General features: G+C 55.3%; 1 protein-coding gene across 3 annotated transcripts in view; it reads left to right on the top strand.

Moving 5' to 3' along the window:
* The window catches only part of IQSEC1 (IQ motif and Sec7 domain ArfGEF 1), a 391,698-nt gene that overhangs the window by 202,932 nt on the left and 169,544 nt on the right, over positions 1–19,222 (top strand). The window contains exon 1 of one of the 3 annotated variants that reach the window (XM_007985283.3): positions 11,501–11,940. The exons of 1 other annotated variant lie outside the window; for it this stretch is intronic. In XM_007985283.3, the coding sequence (XP_007983474.1) occupies positions 11,918–11,940 (23 nt within the window). In that variant the 5' untranslated portion in view covers positions 11,501–11,917. Of the gene's footprint in view, positions 1–11,500; positions 11,941–19,222 lie in introns of those variants that run through there. One more of the 3 variants, XM_038003511.2, reaches the window with a different exon arrangement.

Here is a 19,222-nt window from a genome sequence, read left to right on the forward strand (position 1 = left end):
CCTCCTCACGTCTGTCCATTCTGGGTAAGGAATCTGCCTTTCCCATTTTCCATACAGGAACTAAGACTCAGAGCCAGCAGCCCCTTGCCCAGGGTCATACAGCAGGCAAGCAGTGATCAGGATCTGAGCTGAGGTCTGAGGGCAGCGCCCATGCCTGCTGTGTCCCCAGCCTGCCTACGCCACTCTGCCCCAAAACAGTCTCTCTGGGCTGGGTGACCAGCGACCTCAGTCCTCCAGCGCCAGCCCTGCGGGAGCCCAAGTTACCAGCTAGACTGGAGGTAGAGGAGAAGTGTGCAAGCAGAGGGACCGCGTGGAACCAGCTTCCAAATTCCCTCCCTGGGTAAGGACAGCAGGTGACAGCCACCTGCAGGTGAGGACTCAAGAAGACATTCTGTCTGTGTTCCCCACGGGAAGGGCCTGGGCAGCCTGGAGAGCCTCGCATTGGCCAATACCCACATGCCCATCAGGCCAGCCAGTCTCAGACGGAAGTCCAAGACATGGCCTCGGGCCTTCTGTCCGTCTGTGAAATGGGGTAACAGCACGTGGGCCTGAAGGCTTCAAGGGGGTTCACTTTGGTAACGGCTATTCCATCACAACCACTAGCCTGTAGAACTGGAAAGGAGCTATGAAGGTGGGGGCTGTTGTCAACCGTGGGCGCTCACTCCAGCAAGGACCCACCTGACTGCAGCTGGACACCCTGTCTGCTGCAGGCTCTGCTGGCAGGGCCGCCATCACGGAGGCCTAGTTTTCTGGTCCTTAAACACGCTATCCTTCTTACGTCAGAATCCCAGGATTGAACGAGTATTGAAGGTGACCCTACACATTGCTGGGTTCCTGTCTGCCATGAAGCCCCGTCCTCCACGTGGCCCCTCTGCTTGCACACTTCCCCATGACAAGGATCTCACTCTCTCACCAGGCAGCTCTGATGAGGGTGCTTGCCCTGAGCAGAGCTGAAGTCAGCATCCTCCTAACATCACCCTTACTGCTGCTGGGGCTGCTCTGGTCGGCTCAGTTCTGTGCTGGCTGAGTGACACAGAGCAGTTCTCTTTGTGTCTCTGAGCATCAGTTTCCTCATCTCTAAAAGGGACTCAGTAATCGCTTTCTTCATATGGCTATTTGGGGCATCCGAGGAGATGTCATAATAAGCGGGAGTTCAATAAATGCTAGCACTCTTCCCTGTTCCTCTTCCTCCAAGGGTCCTATCTATGGCCTCTGAGCCCAACAACCTGTTTATCTGTCCCAGGACAACCCTACACAAGGACTTGGGGGCTAGAATTGCGCCCTCCCCCCACCGCCTGCGACCCCGAGGCTGTTTCTTCTTGTTGGTGATACCTTCAGGCCCTTTGGCATCCCACGCGCTCCTTCTGATCATAGCCCAGGCTGCCCTCATCACTTTCTCAGGGCAGGCACCAGAACTGAGCTTGAGACCCAGATGGGGTCTAAGCAGGACTGGGAAGACTTATCACCTCCCCAGTTCTTGGCATAGATCTTGGTTACTACGGCCAATGATCCTGGGAAACCTCTTTGTACCAGTGACTTCTGGTGAGCTGAGTCAGTTCAGAGCCTGAAGCTGGGCCCATCTCCCCTGTCCTCAGTTCTGCCCACCCCAGAGTTCTAGGCTTAGGCACCTGGAATGGCAGGCAGGAGAATGGGACTGGCAGACGCTGCTGACACTGTTTCTGCCATCAGAGAGCCCAGGGCTGTCACGGCACCCATCATCATCTGACGTCTGTCTCCTCCACTGGACGGTCAGCCCCACGAGGCAGATTTTTCTATCTATCTTATTCACTGCTAAGTCCTGGTGCCTAAAACAGTGCCTGGCACACAGTAGGTGCTCAGTAAATTTTGGATGACTGAATGAGCAGGCTACCCCCGGTATGCCACTAGGCCAGAAAAAGCATCCAGACACAGGCTTTGAGATGAATATGTCAGGGGGGATGTGGGGTGTGGAAGGAGCTTTGGGGGCCCCCAGGCTCCACACCAGCTATGTAGTGATGCCCCTACCGTGGGCTGGGGGACCCGCCGTGTGCCCCACGCCTGACTTAGCCAGGTCCCAGGTGGTCAGGTGCAGCTGCCCTCTGAAAACCCCTCCTGAGCTGGAAAAACCCACAACCCCCACTACAGCTGGGACCAGCTGAGTTCTCTTCATCGGTCTACCCCCGCCCCACCCCAGATACCACCAGAAGAGGAACAGAGACCCTGCAGGAGGCATGAGCTCAGCCATGCGCTTGGAGCCCCTGGGACACACGGCCTTCCGCCCTCCCCTCAGTCCACCCTGCAAAACCCCCACCTCCCTGGGGAAGGCCGGGGGGTGGGGAACGGCTGTCTCACTGGAAAACTGTGTACTGCTCCACAGCAGGACCCTGACATGAAGTGGGGACCGAGAGATACTCACTCAACAAATAGTCGCTGAGCTCCGGCTCCATGCCAGGCTCCGCACAAGGTGCTGGGGAGACAAGGAGAAAGTGGAGCGAGGTCTCGTCCTCAGGTTGCTGACACTCTGGCGAGGTGTATGCCAGGCACTGTCCCAGCTAAGCACAGGACATGTGTCCCCTCATTTATTCGCCGCAGCTCTTGGAGGAGGCACCATTTCATGCCTGTTCTCCAGATGAAGCAGCTAGGAAGGCTGCCTAGAGACCCTGCAGCCACAGACCAGGCTTCTGACTGCAGCGGGGGCTCCAAGGCCTCTGTTTTCAGCCAGTCTGGGATGGGCATGTGTGCAGTGGGAAGTGCGCACCCAGTCAGAGTACCCTCCCAGGCACACTTATCCAGCAAGCCGAGTGTGCCACCCCATTGTACAGAGTAGGAACAGGAGGAGGCCCAGAGAGGCTGTTGTTTGCCAGGGTCACACAGCAGGTGAGTGGCAGAGCCGGAATTTGAAGCCCTGTCTTCTTGACTCCATGGTTGTTATCTGCTGCCACACTGCCTCTCAGTGAGTGAAGGACTAGTGAGTGACTGAGGCAGGGACTCAGGCCCTGGAAGAACGTGGGAACTGCCACCTTCTCTCAGCCCCCATCTGCATTAATGGGAGACAGGGTAGGCACGTAGGTCCTCCCTCTCCTTGAACACTAGTGTCTCTCAGCTGTCAACTTGTTCAGTCCACGGGCATTAATTGAGCACTGCAAGTTATCAGGCACAGAGGATAAAGCAGTGACTGACAGACACAGTCCTTGCCTCCACCAGGCTCACATTCTAGTAGGGGAGATGGCCACATGATAGTAAACCGATGTGTAATTATTATAGCGTCTCTTCTCACGTCGATGACTGTGAGGGAGCTGGTGGGGCAGGAATAGACACTGTGCCATGCCTGGAGTCACAAGAAGGAGCCAGCTGTGAGCGTGGGAGGAAGAGTGTTCCCAATGAGGGTGGCAGCTGTGCAAAGGTCCTGGGGCTGGGAAGAGCTTGGGAGTTGGGGGCTGACAGCGGTCCCTTGGCTGGAGAGGCATGAGTTGGGGCATGACCAGAAAGGAAGGTGAAGGTCAGCAGGGGCAGGGGGAGGCAGCTGCACAGGTCCCTGAGAGCCAAGGGTGACCAACATGGGGTGGGAACCAGAGCCACGACATGGTCAAGTTTCAGGATAAATAGATCCTTCTGAGTGCGGAGCTGGGGGTGGTTTAGAACAGCAAGAGGGGAGATAGGGAGGCGCCCAGCATGGCAGCCAACCTTGCTAGGAGATGCTGAGAGCACAGTGACTGACAAGGCGGAGGGCTCTGCCTCTGACCTCCAGGCTGGCCAGGTGGGCACCTGGGCCCCACAGCCATGCAGTGCTCAGCATGGAAGCCCATAGAGAATGCCCGCTGGGCGCCAGGCCAGCTGAGAGGCTGGTCTCACTCTGACCTCAGCACCCCAGCCATTGTAGCAGTCCAGGCCCGCACCTTCCTCCCCAGCCCTGACCTGAGGGAACTGCAGAAGAAGCTTAACAGCCCTTCGTCAGGGATAAAAAGAGAGTCGGGGGTGAGAACTGTGTGTGCCCAGCGGTGTGCAGGGTGACGATAAGCACTCGGCAGCCATTTGCTGTGATTAGCACCTGCACACATTAGATCATCAGACTGCCACAGCCGACCGACGCGTTGATTCCCTTATTATCCTCAGTTTTGGAGATCTGCCCAAGGTCACACAGCTAGTCGGTGACAGAGCTAGGATCAGTACTCCAGAGACCACATGCTGAACCACAGCTGCTGCCCTGTGCTACTCAGGGGCCATTGCTTCCACTCAAGGATAAGGGAGCTGCACCCATGGAGTTGGGCAGTGCACAGCCTGCACCCCTCGCCCTGCCCAGCAGCCCTGCTCTCATTCACCCCACTCTACCGACCCCTACAGTCTTTGCTCACCTTCATCGAGCACCTGTCATGGGGTACCCACTCTTTTAGCACACTGAGTGCATTCACTCATTTGGTATTCATGTCAACCCTCTGTGAACGGGAGAACCAGAATAGATGTTTAGAGGGGAAAAGCAGGCTCAGAGAGGAACGAAGACTTCCCCCCGGGTCTCCCTGGCACCTCACATCCAAAGGGGGCAGGGGTTATCTCTGCCTCCACCCTGCATCTCTTCCTGTGTCGCTGTATAGACAAAGGGTGCCACCGTCCACCCAGTCGACGAGCAGGTGGATGCCTTGCCCCTATCCCATCTCTCCTCTCCCACCCACACTTCTCCCCAAAACACCTTTTCTCTGCATCCCCACTCTCATGCTTCAGTGCAGGCCTCCACCTCTTCTCTCCAGAGTCACCATCCCAACCTCTCCTCTGGTACCCAGCCTCTAATCTCTCCCCACTAATCCTTCCCCCATGAGGGGATCTATTTAATCACAAACCTCACCATGTCCCTCCTCTACTCAGAAACCTCCCCGGACCCCATTACCCTCATAATGCAGCCCAAATCCCTGGCAGGTTAAGGCTCATGACTTTCTACTGCTTTTCACCTCCAAGCTTCTGCACATGTTTTTCTATCTGCAAGCAATACCTTCCCATGCACTGTCTGCCCATCAAGCTTCTGCCCACCCTTCAAGACCCCGTTTCAACATCTTGTCCTCTAGGAAACTTCTGTTTTCCCTTGCTATATCTCTTTTTCTCAAAAACCTTGCCCCTCCTTCCCTCATCTTACATAGTATTATTTGATCTACATTTCCATCGAAACAGTGAATTCTACCATATTATAATTGTGATCATGTTCACTCAGTATTGTAACTATTACAAGGTACTTGCATTAGAACATTTGGTTCTGTGTGACAGTGAGCCCACTTCAAACTGGCTCATGTGAAATGGGCATATGGGTGGCATAACCTCCAGGTTTCAGGTGTGGCTGGCTCCAGGGCTCCGGTGATGAGAACCTGCAGCCTCTCATGCAGGCTCCCCCCCATGGGGGCCCCAGTAAAGCAGGGGCTTCTATCTCTCCAGGGGTAAGCTCAGGCCCAAGGTGGGATCTTCTGTCTCTCCATGACACTGGCAAACGTCTGGGCTTGCCTCTTACAGCCCTGCTTGAGTCACGCACTGGTCCTGGCTCCCCCAGAGTCCCAGAGATTAAAGAGGTGGCAACCAGAAGGAGGCAAGTGGCTGGGCAGGAAACGTGCTGGGTGTCCACCGCCACCCAAGGCATGCTACTCCCTTCCTCCAGGCAGGAGATGGGGCCTTGGCTCACCTTGTTTCCCATGCCTGGCCTGGACCTGACCCAAAGCAAGCACTGGTCAGCACTTACAGACGCAGGACCAGGCAGATGGAGCGTGAGGTTTGGGAAGGCTCAGGGTCACAGGGATGGGGCCAGGCAACCAGTGGCCTATGCTTGCCGGTCCCTCGGCCCTACACACAGCCCAACTCCACGTGCACGTCTGTGCTGACCCAGCCTCCACAGGCCCAGCCCTGCTCTGCACCTACCCTGTCTGGTACCCCAACATCAGTGCAGGGGTTCCCATGTTGGGACACCGAGGGCCTTGCGAGGGCCTCAGGGGTGCAGTGCTTCTCTCTAAATCGTACTTCTTTTAATGTTTATTGGTTGAGGAAACTGACTAGCACATGGAATGCACAATTTGCAATACTGATAGAAAAGTTATGCTTTAGTGAAAATTATTTTAAATTGATATATTAGGCCAATATGAACACAGGAAGGGTGAGAAGTAGGGGCAGAAGGGCGCTTGGCACAAGGTATGCCAGGCTTGGAGGAACCCCCTGGGACAGCTGGGAGAGGGAGGCACCAGCCCTGCTGAGCCCAGACCTCTGGATCCAGCGCCCCATGAATGTCCCTCCTGTGAACTCTGCAGCTGCCCAGCCTGGCTCTAAAACAACTGCAACAACAAAGCGAACACCGGCAGAGCACGCAGCTGGACCTGGTCTGACTGCTCCACCTGTGCGCACTCACGCAGCTTTCACCCACAGGTGGACGTAGATGCCCTGTTAATCCGGGCGTCTAGATGAGGGGCTGCAGTGGGGTCCCCTTCCAAAATCCCACAGCTGGTGGCAGAGGAGACTCCTGGCCTTCACCCCCAGGCTACACTGCCTGCTGACAGGTGCAGGGTTTGAGGGGAGAAAGGAGGGGTATGGCAGCCCTTGGGTGCAGGAGGGAGCCCACGTCCTGGCGCTCTGTCTCTGCACACAGGGACCCAGCATCTCTGGTTTAGTGTCTGTGGCTGCTCCATCCTGTCCTGCCATTAACCACCACTTTTTAATGATGCCTTCTCTCTCTCATGTTACACCCCCCTGCATCCTTCAGGGGCCTCTCACAGGCTCCTGAGTAGAGGCTCAGAAGCACAGGGGCTGCTGTAGGTGCCCTCTGCTCATGTGTTCACCGGTTCTCTCCCCAGGGGAGCAAGACCCTTGAATCCTGCAGCAGCCGAAGCATCTCAAGCAGCATCTGTCTCCCACGCCCCCTTCCTCCAGCCAGCGTGGCCTAGTGCAGTGTGAGCTCCTGCAGAAAGTGTCTACAGGGCCACAGCTCCCTCACTCATCCCCAGCCACAGCAGGTTCCATTGGCCACAGCCGTTCTTGGCACACTCAGCAGCAAACCTGGCAAGGCGGCAAGTGGGGATCAATGCCAGTCCTCGTGACTTTCAGATCTCCATCAGCCAGGACTCCAAAATAGCATCAAGAAGCAGTGGATATGCTCCATTTCAGGAGCATATCAGGGACTGCTGCTCAGCTGTTACAGGGCCAGGGTCTGATCTTCTCCCCCAAGACAGGGGACAGGGTACCTCAGTGATACTTGGTTTGCTGCAGAGGGAGGTGTTTGCCAGGCTTCCAGAAGCCCACACACATTTGCAGAGATAATTGCTTCCGGCTGCTTCCCCCCTCCATCAGCCTCCTGCACGTGAGGGGTAGGGCTGGGCAGAGATGTTAGGAGGGCCCTGCACAAGCCTGCCAGTGAGGTCCCCCCAGCACCAGAGCCCGAGCCCATGTCTATGATTAGAAAAGCCTGTGATTTGGAAACTCAGCATGGAAGAGTCTGTGGTTTAGAGATTCCATGATTCTGCCTTCCAGACATAATGCCGAGTGGGGAAAGAGTTGCAGAAAAAGATATGCAATGTGATGCTACTTATGTAAAGTTTAAAAACGTGCACAAGTGTTTATATGGTTTGTGGATACCTCTCTATGCAGGAGATTCACTACAGAGTGAATTCACCATGGGGAAGGGAAGAGGGCAGGGCTGGCGAGGGGATTTAACAGAGGCGGTGACCCTGGGCTTCCATCATATTCGTCATGTTCTGTTTCTTGTAGTGGATCAGGGGTATATCAGAGTTCATGGTATTCATCTTTATGCCTTTTGGCATATTTTAAATCTTTTATTTAAAAAATTCATAATATGCTGGGTTCAGTGGTGCATGCCTGTAGTCCCAAGCTAAGGCAGGAAGATCACTGGGCCCAGGAGTTTGAGGCTGTAGTGTGCTATGGTTGCTCCCGTGAAAGCCACTGCACTGCAGCCTGGGCAGCATAGTGAGACCTCATCTTTAAAAAAAAGAAAAGAAAGAAATTGATAAAACAATGCCATTTTTAGGGCCTATGTAATACTTCATATTTTCTATAGGCATATATATGTAGATAAGTGCATAGAAAAAGTTCTGGAAGGATCCACTCCAAACAGATGACAGACCGGAAAGGGGAATAAGATTTAGTGGGGTGGGAGGTAAAGGGGGCTTTATTTTGTTTAAGGAGAATAAATTTTCTTATCATTTGTGCACTTAGGATTTCATTTATTTAAAATGTGAAGCTTCAGCTGAAAGAAAATAAAGTCTCCAGACTTGAAGGCTGTGTGGCCTGAGATTTAAAGAGTCAGAGTGTTGACGGCTTTGCAGTTCCATAATTGGAACAGAGCAGCGGGGGTGGGGGGTTCACTTCTACCCAGCGCTGGATGAAGACCCTGAATCCCTGGGCTTTGGGGTTCCCTGCCCTGAAGAGCTCTGTGACTGTCGTATCTGTGGACTGCATGCTCCAACCTTCTCCATCCTCTCTCTTCCCAAATGCTGTTGTGCTCCTCCCACCTTGGGGACAGATGGCCGCAGATTGCAGGAGTGAGCCGATCTGCAGGAATGTTCCTGCCAACCTGCAGGGTAGAACTTTGCGGTTGAGGGAGGGGAGATGGATGTGAGATGTTTCTGGACCTACCCCTTGGCAGCTGCTCTCGCCTTCTGATGCAGGTGGCTTCCCGCAGTCCACAATGATGAGGCAAGGGCAGGGGTGAACTTGGGCACTTACAGAAACTCCAGGGGATGAAAACACTGTCTGAATGCTAGGTTCCCACTGTGCCCTAGTCCCCAGCCTGCAGAGGTGGGTGAGTGGGTGGGTGATTCTGTGATACAACTGGGGTCACATGGCAGCAACCCCAAGGCTGGCTGCCCCCACTTCCCACTCCAGACATCTGGTTACAGCTGAGAAAGTGAGGAAAGGCGACAATTCCATCCAAAGTCCTGTAGTGCCACTTCCTGTGTGATCAGGACCCTCTCACGACCACAGGCTTTGCATCTGGGAGGTAGGGCTGACAAATCTGCCCTGAGATTGGATGGCAAGGGCTTGGGGTCGTGAAGGAGGTGAAGCCCAGCCTGCACAGGCGGGCACGCCCCTTTGCTGAGTCTCTCTGACCTCTTGCTGCCTGAAGGGATGAACCTGTGGGTTCTGGAGTCAGAGATCAGAGTTGGAATCCCAGCTCCACATTTTTTGGAGACTCCTTTGTGCCTGGTCTGGTGCCGGATACTGAATGTCAGAAATCAAAACAGTACAGGTGGGTTGTAGGCACTGTCCAAGTAAATGACGTTTTGTAAAAGCCTAAAATCTTGGCATTTGTATCTCAATGCCAAGGTCCTTGCCATTTGCCCTACTTTGAAATAACAGCATAACGTGGAAGGAAAAGGATTGTACATTTACAAGAGGAAGTGCTGAAGAAGGAACGGATGTGCAGATGCATGTCCTGGGCCTCCCAGGGAGCAAAAGAGGAAGCCCAGGAAAGGGACGCTAGGTGCTCCACACTCAAGGCATCCAATTCACCAATCTGAGCCTGTTTCCTCCTCTGGAAGATGGAAGTGAGAAGAGAATCACTACTTGAGCAAGGTGGCTGAGAGGGATATTGCTCTAGCCCAAACCAGACTGTGAGTTAGAGTCTGGACTCTGCCACTGCCTTGATGGGAGACCCCCGTAGGTGGTGCAACGCATCTAAGCAGGAGTGGTAATTATGTTCACTTCATAGGGCGCTTCTGAGAATTCACTGAGACCATGAAACAATTGGACCTGACACAAAGTGAGCCCTCCTGATGCAGTGGCTGAATTTTGATGTTATTAAAATCTTTTGAAACTCCAGTGAGAAGAGGAATGGGGCAGGCTCTGCAACATGTTAACCCACAGAAATACGAATTCCTCACATGACTCAGGGAGGGAGGTCTGTGCTACAGGAAGATTGGTCATGCATATGGATTCACCTACAGAGGGCAGATGGGGAAGCATCATGCAGTTCTGATCGATGCCTCACCTCAGCCACCTGAGGCTGCAACTCCAACTTCTGCTCCCTACCAGGACACTGAGCTGGAAGAATGGGATCCTAGTCCTACCTCTGCCACTCTGCTGTGCAACTTTAGGCAAATCACTTACCCCAAGGTTCATTTCCTGTAAAGGATGGAATGGAACTCCAGGTTGCAGCATCACTCCTAAATTCAGTGAGTGTGAGTCCAGAGAGAATGGAAAGAGGAAGGGAAATGGCCCTGTGGGCTGCCAGCCATGGCCAGCTGATTCCCAGTCTCAACTACTCCTCTCATTTATTCCTCCCAGTGAGGCAGCTTTCAAGCAGTCAAGAGCCAAGACTCTGGAGCCAGACTGCCCTGGCTACACCGCCCGCCAGCTATGTGGCTTGGGCCAGTTGCTGAACCTCTGGCTTTAGCGCGCTCCTCCATGAAGTAGGATGATAATATTAGACCTCATTGGGGTTGTCTTGAGGATTACCGTGTACGGAAGAATATTATCTACATGCCTCTGAGATAGGTCTGGGATTCCTGGTTTACAGATGAGGAAGCAGAGAGGATCAGATGAAGATCAGATGGGAAGAGAGAAATCTGTGTGGGAAAGGCGGGTGTGGGAGCCGAGGATGGATGTGCGCTTCTCCTCTCCACCTCCCTATCCCACCACTGCACCGCGCTGACCTCCTCTGGGCCACTCTAACACACCAGGCTGCCTTCTGCCTCAGAGCCTGGACGCCAGCTCCTCCCCTGCTTCTTGGGTCATCCGAGTCTCAGCCACACGTGCCTCACAGAGGGCCTCCCGACCACCCTGTCTGATGGCAGAAGCCTCCTTCCCACCTCCCTCAGTCTCCCTGCCTCCCCTCTTCCTGCTCCCTTTTCATCCTGATTCTTATCACCACGTGCAATCCTATATCTGCACACTTACTTCCTGTCTCCCCCTTAGACTGTAAACATCATGAGGGCAAATACTTGCCCAGCACATGGAAGGTCCTCGGGAGAGGAAGAGGCACCATAGCTAGACCAGAAATTCTTAGCCCCGTGCAGCCCCCTTTGGGACAGGACTGGCACAAACGAGGACTGCTCTGCCATCCGCCGTGCAGCTTAGTGGTGTGGTGCGCCCTCCTGAAACCCCGTGTTATAGCTGTAATGATCCCTTTCACAGTAGCATAATCAAGACTCCCAGGAGAGACGCGGCTTGCAAAGGTCTCATCGCCTTTCGGTGGCAGAGCTAGCCTTGGAGACGGCCGGCCTCACTCCAGGGCCCGAGCCCCGAGAGCTCCGTGGCTCGCGTGTCTCAGTGCCGAAGGCAGAGAAGCTGCCTTGGAAAGCAGTGACATCGTAGGCTCCGCGCGGCGCGTGCATTTTAGTAACAGAATTCCAGGTTTCCAGCGCGGGCCAGGAGGGGCCGGCGCCCCGCGCCCGGCCGGGTGTGTGACTTTGCAGCGAGGGCCGCGGAGCGGCCGCGCCTGATGCTGCTGTTGCCATGGCGACCAGCGCCTCGGCGATTGGTCCGGCGCGGCCGCACTACGTTGCTCCTTGGGCGCCGGGGGGAGGCTCCTGCGCGCCCGCCCCTCCTCCGGATACTGCGAGAGCAAACCGGGGGCAGCCTCCTCTCGACCCTCCCCTCCTCATCCTCGCGCCCCGCACCCCGGAGGTATGGGAGGGGAAACACCCCAAGGTGGGCCCAGGTAGCAGCGAGGTGGACTCCCCCGCCCAGCCTGGCGACCATGGTTACTCGACGTCCTCGCTCGCTCCTGGGCACGGTGTGAGCGCGCTCTACGTGCCAGGGCCCTTCACAGTCGGCTGCTGGCGCCGCCCCCTGCTCCCGCCCCAGCCTCCCTGGAGGAGCCCGCCACCCCCGGGAATGTGACTCGCCCCGCGATTTAATTTTATTCCCTTCCACGTCTTGCCTGAGCCTCCTGCTCCTCTTGCAAACACTTTGAGCCTCCCCGCTGGAGAGGGAGCCAGAACAGGGAAGAACGGATTCACACAGGATGGCTTGCAGAAGACGCTATTTGTGAGTATATGTGGCAGGTTTCTGCCTAAAGCCAGAGGCCAGAGGGGCCCGGCTGAGCTGGAGTGAGGGGCTTCGTGGGGGGAGGGGCAGGTGGATGTGCAGGTGACTTGCAGAGGGAGCTGGCCGCCCAGCAGGGATGCCAGCGTTCGGCCCCTGCAGCGGAGGTGTTTGTTGGTGATGACGATGAGAAAAAGGCTGTTAGTCAGCAGGTCTTCAGCAGGCTGTGAAATTCCCAACTCTGAGAGCAGGTATCCCCCCTTCCAGATCCACATTCAGGGTGCCCAGACCGGCTCCTACTGTTTTGGCTTTGGTTTAGCCCATAGCCTGTTTGGGGAAAGCCTCTCTGCCCAGCACACCCATGGCCAGCCCTTCAGCCACGCCTGATAGAAGGTCGCAGGCAGGCTGAGGCAGTGGGCAGGATCCTGCGTCCTCCAAGGGCAGGTGAAGGTCCAGCCCACCGTCCCTGGCACGGTGGCATCAGTGTCCAGCTGTATGCCCAGGTGTTCTGTGGGCTGGCAGCAGAGCGGCTGTGTGCTGGGCCTCACGCCAGCAGCAGAGGCTGTGAAAGTCTGCACGGGGCGGTGACATCACGGGCCTGGGTATTTATGGAAACCAAAGCCTGTGCTTCGTTTAGCCAGGCTTCCCAGGGGGCAGTGGGGTTCGAATGCCAGCTTCCTTCACAGCTTTCTGGGCGCTGCACTGTGCTGTTCTAGGAGGAGCAACCTTTGCCCTCCTCTGGGACCCTCAGCTGCAGGGGTTGAGGCCCAGCGTCAGGTCTCCACCTGCCGAAACTATTTGCCCAGGGCCCACTCCTTTGGGGCTGTGCAGTGACCTCAGACCTTAGGAGGTTAGAGATTACGGCTGAGTCCTCTTGAGCTGGGCTCAGTCGCAAGGCTAGGAAAAGGAGACCTGGAACAGTGTGTGGGGAACTTTCTGGGGGCTACCCCAAGGCCTCCCTGTTCAATGGAGGCCTCTTACCACGGCAAGGGCCTGTGGAGCCCCTGATAGAGTGGCAGCTCCCCGTCCCTTCCACTGAGGGAAAGTAAACACACCTCTGCCTCTGCTGCGTCAGCAGACCCAGGCAGGAGCCTGCGGGGGATGGCGGTGGCCTGTGGTTCGCTGTGATGCTCACTTGCTTTTTTAGTGGAGAAGTTCACAGGTTGGTTGCTCGATGCGAGCAGAACACACCAAAGTTCTCACTCCCTGTGGCAAGGCCCTCGCTGTATTTTCGGAAACAAATAGTAAATCCTTTCCCAGCGTGGAACTTCCTGCACAGTGGCTGGGAATAGGTCCTCCTGAGCCAGCTGTCTCCTCCCTGCCACACCTTTGCCTGGGCCCAGGAGCCTGATGCCAGAGAAATTCTAAACTCCTGGGGTCTGTTATATCCTCAGGGAGGGGAGATGTCATGAGGATGAAATGTGACAATTCGTGTTCAGATTACTTGGCCCAGTGCTTGCTTGCCTCCAGTGCTCAGAAATGTCATCCTCGCAAAGGCCTTGTCTGGGCAGGCACTAAGACCCCCATTTTAGAGATGGGGTAACTGAGGCTCAACACAGTTCTACTGGAACCCTGGAGTATACTAGCCTGGGGTGGGGGTAGTAGCCCAGGAGCTATACTGGAATCACTTGAGAAGCGGTTAAAAAAAAACGTGTGAGTCGCACCCCCAGACATTCTGGTGTCTAGGTCTGGGGGAGGGCTCAAGCCTCAGGATCTTTTTCATATTCCAGATAATTTTAATGTCCAGGTGTGGTTGATGTTCCCGGGATGCAGCTATTCACTGTGGCTGCGTTGCCCAAGCCCATCCAATTGCGATTTTGTGGGGACAATGTTCTATATGAATTCTAATACTCTTCCCTAGAGAGTCTGCTTCAATCTGTTGGGGGCCCAGCCACCTGCATTTGAACACATGGCTCTGGTGGGTTTGCTGATTCCTGGACTAAGCTCGTCTAGCCTTCCTGCCTGAGAGAGGGGGCTCAGCGCTCACTGTCTTCCTTTCCTGTGGGTCTTTTCACTCTTCTCCAGTTCTCAGGCTCCCACAGTCTGAGCATTGTGACTTCCAAGCCATCCCTCCTCTGCCACCAAACCTATTGGCACCGAAGTACCAAATAGACTTGGAGGGGGTGGCTCTGTTTGTATGCAATGATTTTGCAACCAAGAGCAGGCCTTTTCTGAGGTTACCCTGCTGCATTTGAAAGCCTGTATTTGCCCACCATTACTCCCCACCCAGAACCCATGGCAGGCCCACTCCTAGACCCAGGCTTTCCCAGCACCTACTGCTCAGACCTTATTGTTACCCAGCCTTTCAGTGTGGAAAGGAGATAGGGTGTTGAGTATCTCTAGATGTTTAACTTTCCCAACAGCGGTGTTGTAGCTGCCCAACTTCATTGCAAAGCGTTTTCGTGCTTAGTTGCATCGCTGAGTCTCACCAACTGCTGCAAAATGTGATACTGTTGATCCCAATTTACAGAAGAGGAAACTGAGGCTCAGAGAGGGGAAGGAACTTGACTGGGGTCACACAGCTGTTTCCTGCTGTACATTTGGCAGTGGTGTCCCTTCCCCAACATGCCACATGTCAAATCAGGGCAGACTTGCTCCAGTGGCCCTGTGCACGGCATGGCCAGGCTCTCCTCAGCCTAGAGGAGCCCTGCTAGTGGGCCCCCCAGCACCCCACTGTCCCCGCTCCCTAGCCTCCATTTTCGCCCCTTCCACTCTCTGGGCCCCTGGTGTGCACCCAAGGGAGCTTTATGGAATCGAGACTCTGTCCCAGTCAGGGTTCAGTCCATCGTGAAGGTGGCACACTGGACGGGATAAAGAATGACAACAAAAGCAAGGGAAGATTTCTTAACCCAGTGGGGGAACATCAGGAGGCTTCCAAGAATCAGACCCTGAATCAAACTTGCTAACACCCGAGGTCATTGCTGTACTGGCAGCTTCATGAATAGTGTCTGAATGAAGGATGGCCCCCACTTCTGTAACTACAGCGTCCTTTTCATCATCTCTGCAAGGGGCCCCTCTGTCCTCATGGGCATGTCATATCCTGTCACTTGAACACAGGAAGTGAGGCTGTGAGGAGTTTGTGGTGTGTGAGATGTGGGCTGCTTGGCCAGGCCAATGGAACGCTTTCCCACCCATGCCTGCTCATTCATTCATTCACTTCCTGAAACTGTCCCGGCCCCTCTCTTCCTTCTGTTTGGGGGACATGGTGACCAGCCGGCCCCTGCAGGAGGCAGTGGTCTCCCTCCGGTGGGATGCCCTGACCTGCTGCTTGCAGTGAGGCCTTCATAAAGGAAGCCAAGCCCTGGTGGGTCTCCCCCAGACAGAAGAAGGGACACTGGTGGGACTGGGCCTGGAACATTCCACACGCACACCTCCAAGAAACTTGTGCATTGAGCCTTCACCATTATCACCTTGACTGGGTCAGTTCCGTAGGCACAGCTATCAGCATCTGCTGGACAGTGGGCCTGGGCTGGATGCCAGGGAAGAGCAGCCCCAGCCCACAGAGAGAGATGCCCGTAGGGAACCTGAGGCCCCATCTTCACTCTCAAGCACATGTGATGACAGTAGTCTTTCTTGCCATGCAGTGATCATTGTTAAAAATGGTCATTATGAATGACCCACACAGTACTGGGCTATTTTCCAAGAATGCTGTAGCATCTATCCACCCTTTACAGCCCCAGGAGGCAATTGGGCAGGTCCTGGTTATAACTCAGAAAGACTGGGACATGCAGCCAAGGCCACATAGCCAGTCCTGGGCCTTCACTTCCCTGCATTCAGCTGGTGTTCATGGCACACCTGCTGTGTGCCCAACTCAGTGCTGGGAACCACTGAGAGGGTGCCACTTTCAGGGGATACTGCAGGGGAGAAGGACATAGAGAAATGAAGAAGATAAAGAGCCCAATGGGAATGGATTGAGTGAACTGTGTGCCACTCAGGAAGTGGGGAGGGCTTCCTGGAAGAGGTGACCTTTGAACAGAAATCTAAATGATTAGGAAGAGGAGAACTATAAATGACTATCAAGGGGAAGTGTGGGGGCCCCAGGTGCAAGAGACAGCAGGTGCAGAGGCCCTGATGAGGACATGCTTGGCAGGATTGGGCCACAGAGGGAGGATGGTGTTGCTGGAGCAGAGTGGGCCAGGAAGAGAGGTAAAGGGGCTGGGGCTGCTCATGGAGGCCCTGGAATAAAGAGACACGTTGTCATGCTGGAGGCTAAAGATTTGAAGAAGAGACTGGGGGTTAAAGAGGCTGGGGAACTGCACTGGGGCCTCCCAGCCATGAGGGGATGTCATGAGCCTGGGGCCTAAAAATTCAGAGGCCTGGCCACTGCCTCTGCCCCTTTGCAAGGCCAGGGCCCAGGCCTGCTCCCCGTTGTATACCCAAAGCTGGCACGGCTTGGCATGATGTTGGGACCTAGAGACCCTGTCTGGGCTGAATTTTAGAAACTGAGAGGAACAGACTTTTCTGGTAGTTGCTGGACAGGCAGGGCAACAAGGAGCGTCTGCTTCGGCAAGCACCTACCTCTAACTTACTCAACCTGCCACCATCTTCCACCAAAGGATCCATGAAGGACAAATCCGACATCCATGCCCTCCCTGGGCCTCAGAGGAAGCGTAAAGCCTGGACTGGCCCCAGCCCCGGGGCAGGACCCTGCCGGGCCTTGGTCAGCCCATGGTCAGCATCTTTTCCCAAGTGCCCTAAGCACAGGCGCTGGGCCTAAGCCTCCTGCTCTATGCGGCGGGGCTGATACTCCCCTTCTAGGGCTTGCCTGTGGGCCAGAGGGTGGGCCGGGCCCCAAGCTCAGCAAGTGTGGCGCCGTCCTTGTCCCTCCCTGGCGACCCTTTGTTGAAGCCTCCCAAGGCCCCCTGTGCCCCTAAAGGACTTGGCACCCTCTCATCAGGGCCCTGGCCTGCCTCCTTGCGCTGACTCACTCACTTGGTCTTTAAGAATAACAAGAGTGCCTTATCTTGTTGAATCCCACAACTCTGGCAGGGTAGTTGTGTGCCATCCTATTTTCCAGGGAAGTGCCTTGCTCAGGGTCACAGCCAGTGAATCTGCCTGACTCCAGACCCTGCTCCTCCCAAGCCAGGTCTGTGTGCCCTTGTGGGTGGGGCCGGTGGGCACCCGGTGCACAGAGATAGGATGAGGAAGGGAAGGAGGGCAGTCAGGGGGCCCAGGTGTTGGGGGACCTGACGCCTTACCCTGAGCAGGTTCCAGATCTCTTGGCCACGAGGCTGTGTCCCTCCCCACCCCTTCCCCACTGCATGCACTACCTGGAACGTGTTGGCCACTGCTGCTGCAGTGTGGCTGCCCCCAGCCCACTTGTCCTGGGTGCTGAGGGTACTTGTCCCACAGTGGCTGGGAGCCCAGCACCCAGTACCTGTGGACTAGACCAGTTTTGTCACCACCAGTGGGGTCTTAAGAGGTGTTGCTCCTGGGTACTGGCTAAGCTGCTCCCAGGCTTACCTTAGAGCCTGCTGCTTTCCCCCAAAAGCCTACTGATGACACAGCCCCATCTGCCCTTCCCGCTCCGTCCAGCCTGTTGGATGGCTCCTGTTCTCTCACTCTTACCCCAGGAGGCTCCCTGCAGGCAGAGCAGATGAAAATACTCTGCCCCTTGGACTCTGAGGCCCTGGCCCACCTGGGGCCTTACAGAGCAGGACAAGGAGGCTCCACTCCAGCTCTGTCCCTGCCGCACTGAGTGATCCTGGCCAAGCTGCTTGCCCTCTCTGGGCCTGTGACCTCATCTGGAAAGTTCCTGGTTATGCTGCGACACACAGGGGACTGGGAGTGGGAGGAGCTGTGTCTGCCAGGCACAGCAGCTCCAGGCATGCTGGCTTATTCACGTGGCCCCATCCTGCCGATCAATCACCCGTTCATTCGCTCAGCCCACCATGGTCACTGGAAGTCTAGTCCACGTCCTGACACACACCAGGCCTGTGGGCTATGCCTGTAAACTAACCAGGCCCGCCCTTCCTGCGTGGAGCTAACCGCCCAAAGAAGGGACACAGTAAATAAGACCTTGGTGGCACCTGCCAGAGCAGCTCCTGAATAGAACTGAGAAGAGAACGGGGTGGGGCAGTGGGCTCCCCTTCCCGCACACACCCCTCTCTTCTCAGCCACTCTGGGTCCTGAGGCCCTCTGTCCTGCCCCTCCTGGCCTCTCCCGATCCCACAACATTCCATCTGCTGCCCAGCACGGCCTGGAAAGCTCACCACGCCACACTCTTGCCCATGCTGGCTCCTCTACCGGGAGTACCCTTCTCTTCACCTCAGACCTCACAGTCCAGCCTGTGCCTCTCTCCTGACTCCCCCAGGCAAATGGGTCCCCTCATGGAGCTCCTGCATGGCGAGTCCTCCCTGCGACAGACACATTGCCGGCCCCTCTGTTGTCACCAGCTGCCTGGAAGTCCCGCGTTTGCTTTCTAGCATCCCTGCAGGGCCTGGCCTGGCAAGGCACAAACCACCATTTTTAAAAATTGTGGTAAGACAGACAGAAAACTTCCTTTTTTAAAGCTGAAAACCGTTCCATTGTGGAGATCCACCACATGTTTGCCCTTTTTAATTACACACATTTCAACTGCGATAAGTGCATTCACAGTGTTGTGCAGCCAACACACCATCCATCTCCAGAACTTCACTTTCCCAAAAAAGGCTCTGTGCTCCGTGAGCGCAGACTCCCGTCTCGCATCCCCAGCCCCTGGCGCCCACCATTCCACTCTCTGTCCCTGTGAATGTGACTGCCCTGGGGACGTCATGTGAGTGGAATCAGACAGCAGTTGTCCTTTCCTGACTGGCTTACTTCGCTTAGCATCATGTCCTCAAGGTTCATCTGTGCTGCAGCAATGGGCAGAACTTCCTTCCTTTTTAAAGCCGAACACTGTTCCATTGTGCGAATCGACCACATTTTGTTTGTCCATTCACCCATTGATGGACACTGGGTTGTTTCTGCCTTTTGGCTATTGTGAATAGTGCTGCTGTGAACATGGGTGTGCAGATACCTCTCCAAGTCCCTGGTTCCATTTCTGTTGGGTGTGTACTCGGAAGTGGGCTTGCTGGGTCAGGTGGTGATTGGATGTTGAATGTTTTGAGGAGCCGCCATACTGTGTTCCACAGCAGCTGCACTGTTTTACCTTCCCTCCAGCACTGCACAAGGGTCCTAGTTTCTCCACATCTTTGCCATCACTTGTTACTTTCTGTTTTTCTTTAGTAATAGCCATCCTAATGGTGTGAAGTGGTGTCTTGTGTTTTTAAATTTCCCCTTCCTGAATAAAAGTGTGAGTGATCAA

This window comes from Chlorocebus sabaeus, chromosome 22 (genome assembly GCF_047675955.1).
Source record: "Chlorocebus sabaeus isolate Y175 chromosome 22, mChlSab1.0.hap1, whole genome shotgun sequence".
Taxonomy (NCBI): domain Eukaryota; kingdom Metazoa; phylum Chordata; class Mammalia; order Primates; family Cercopithecidae; genus Chlorocebus; species Chlorocebus sabaeus.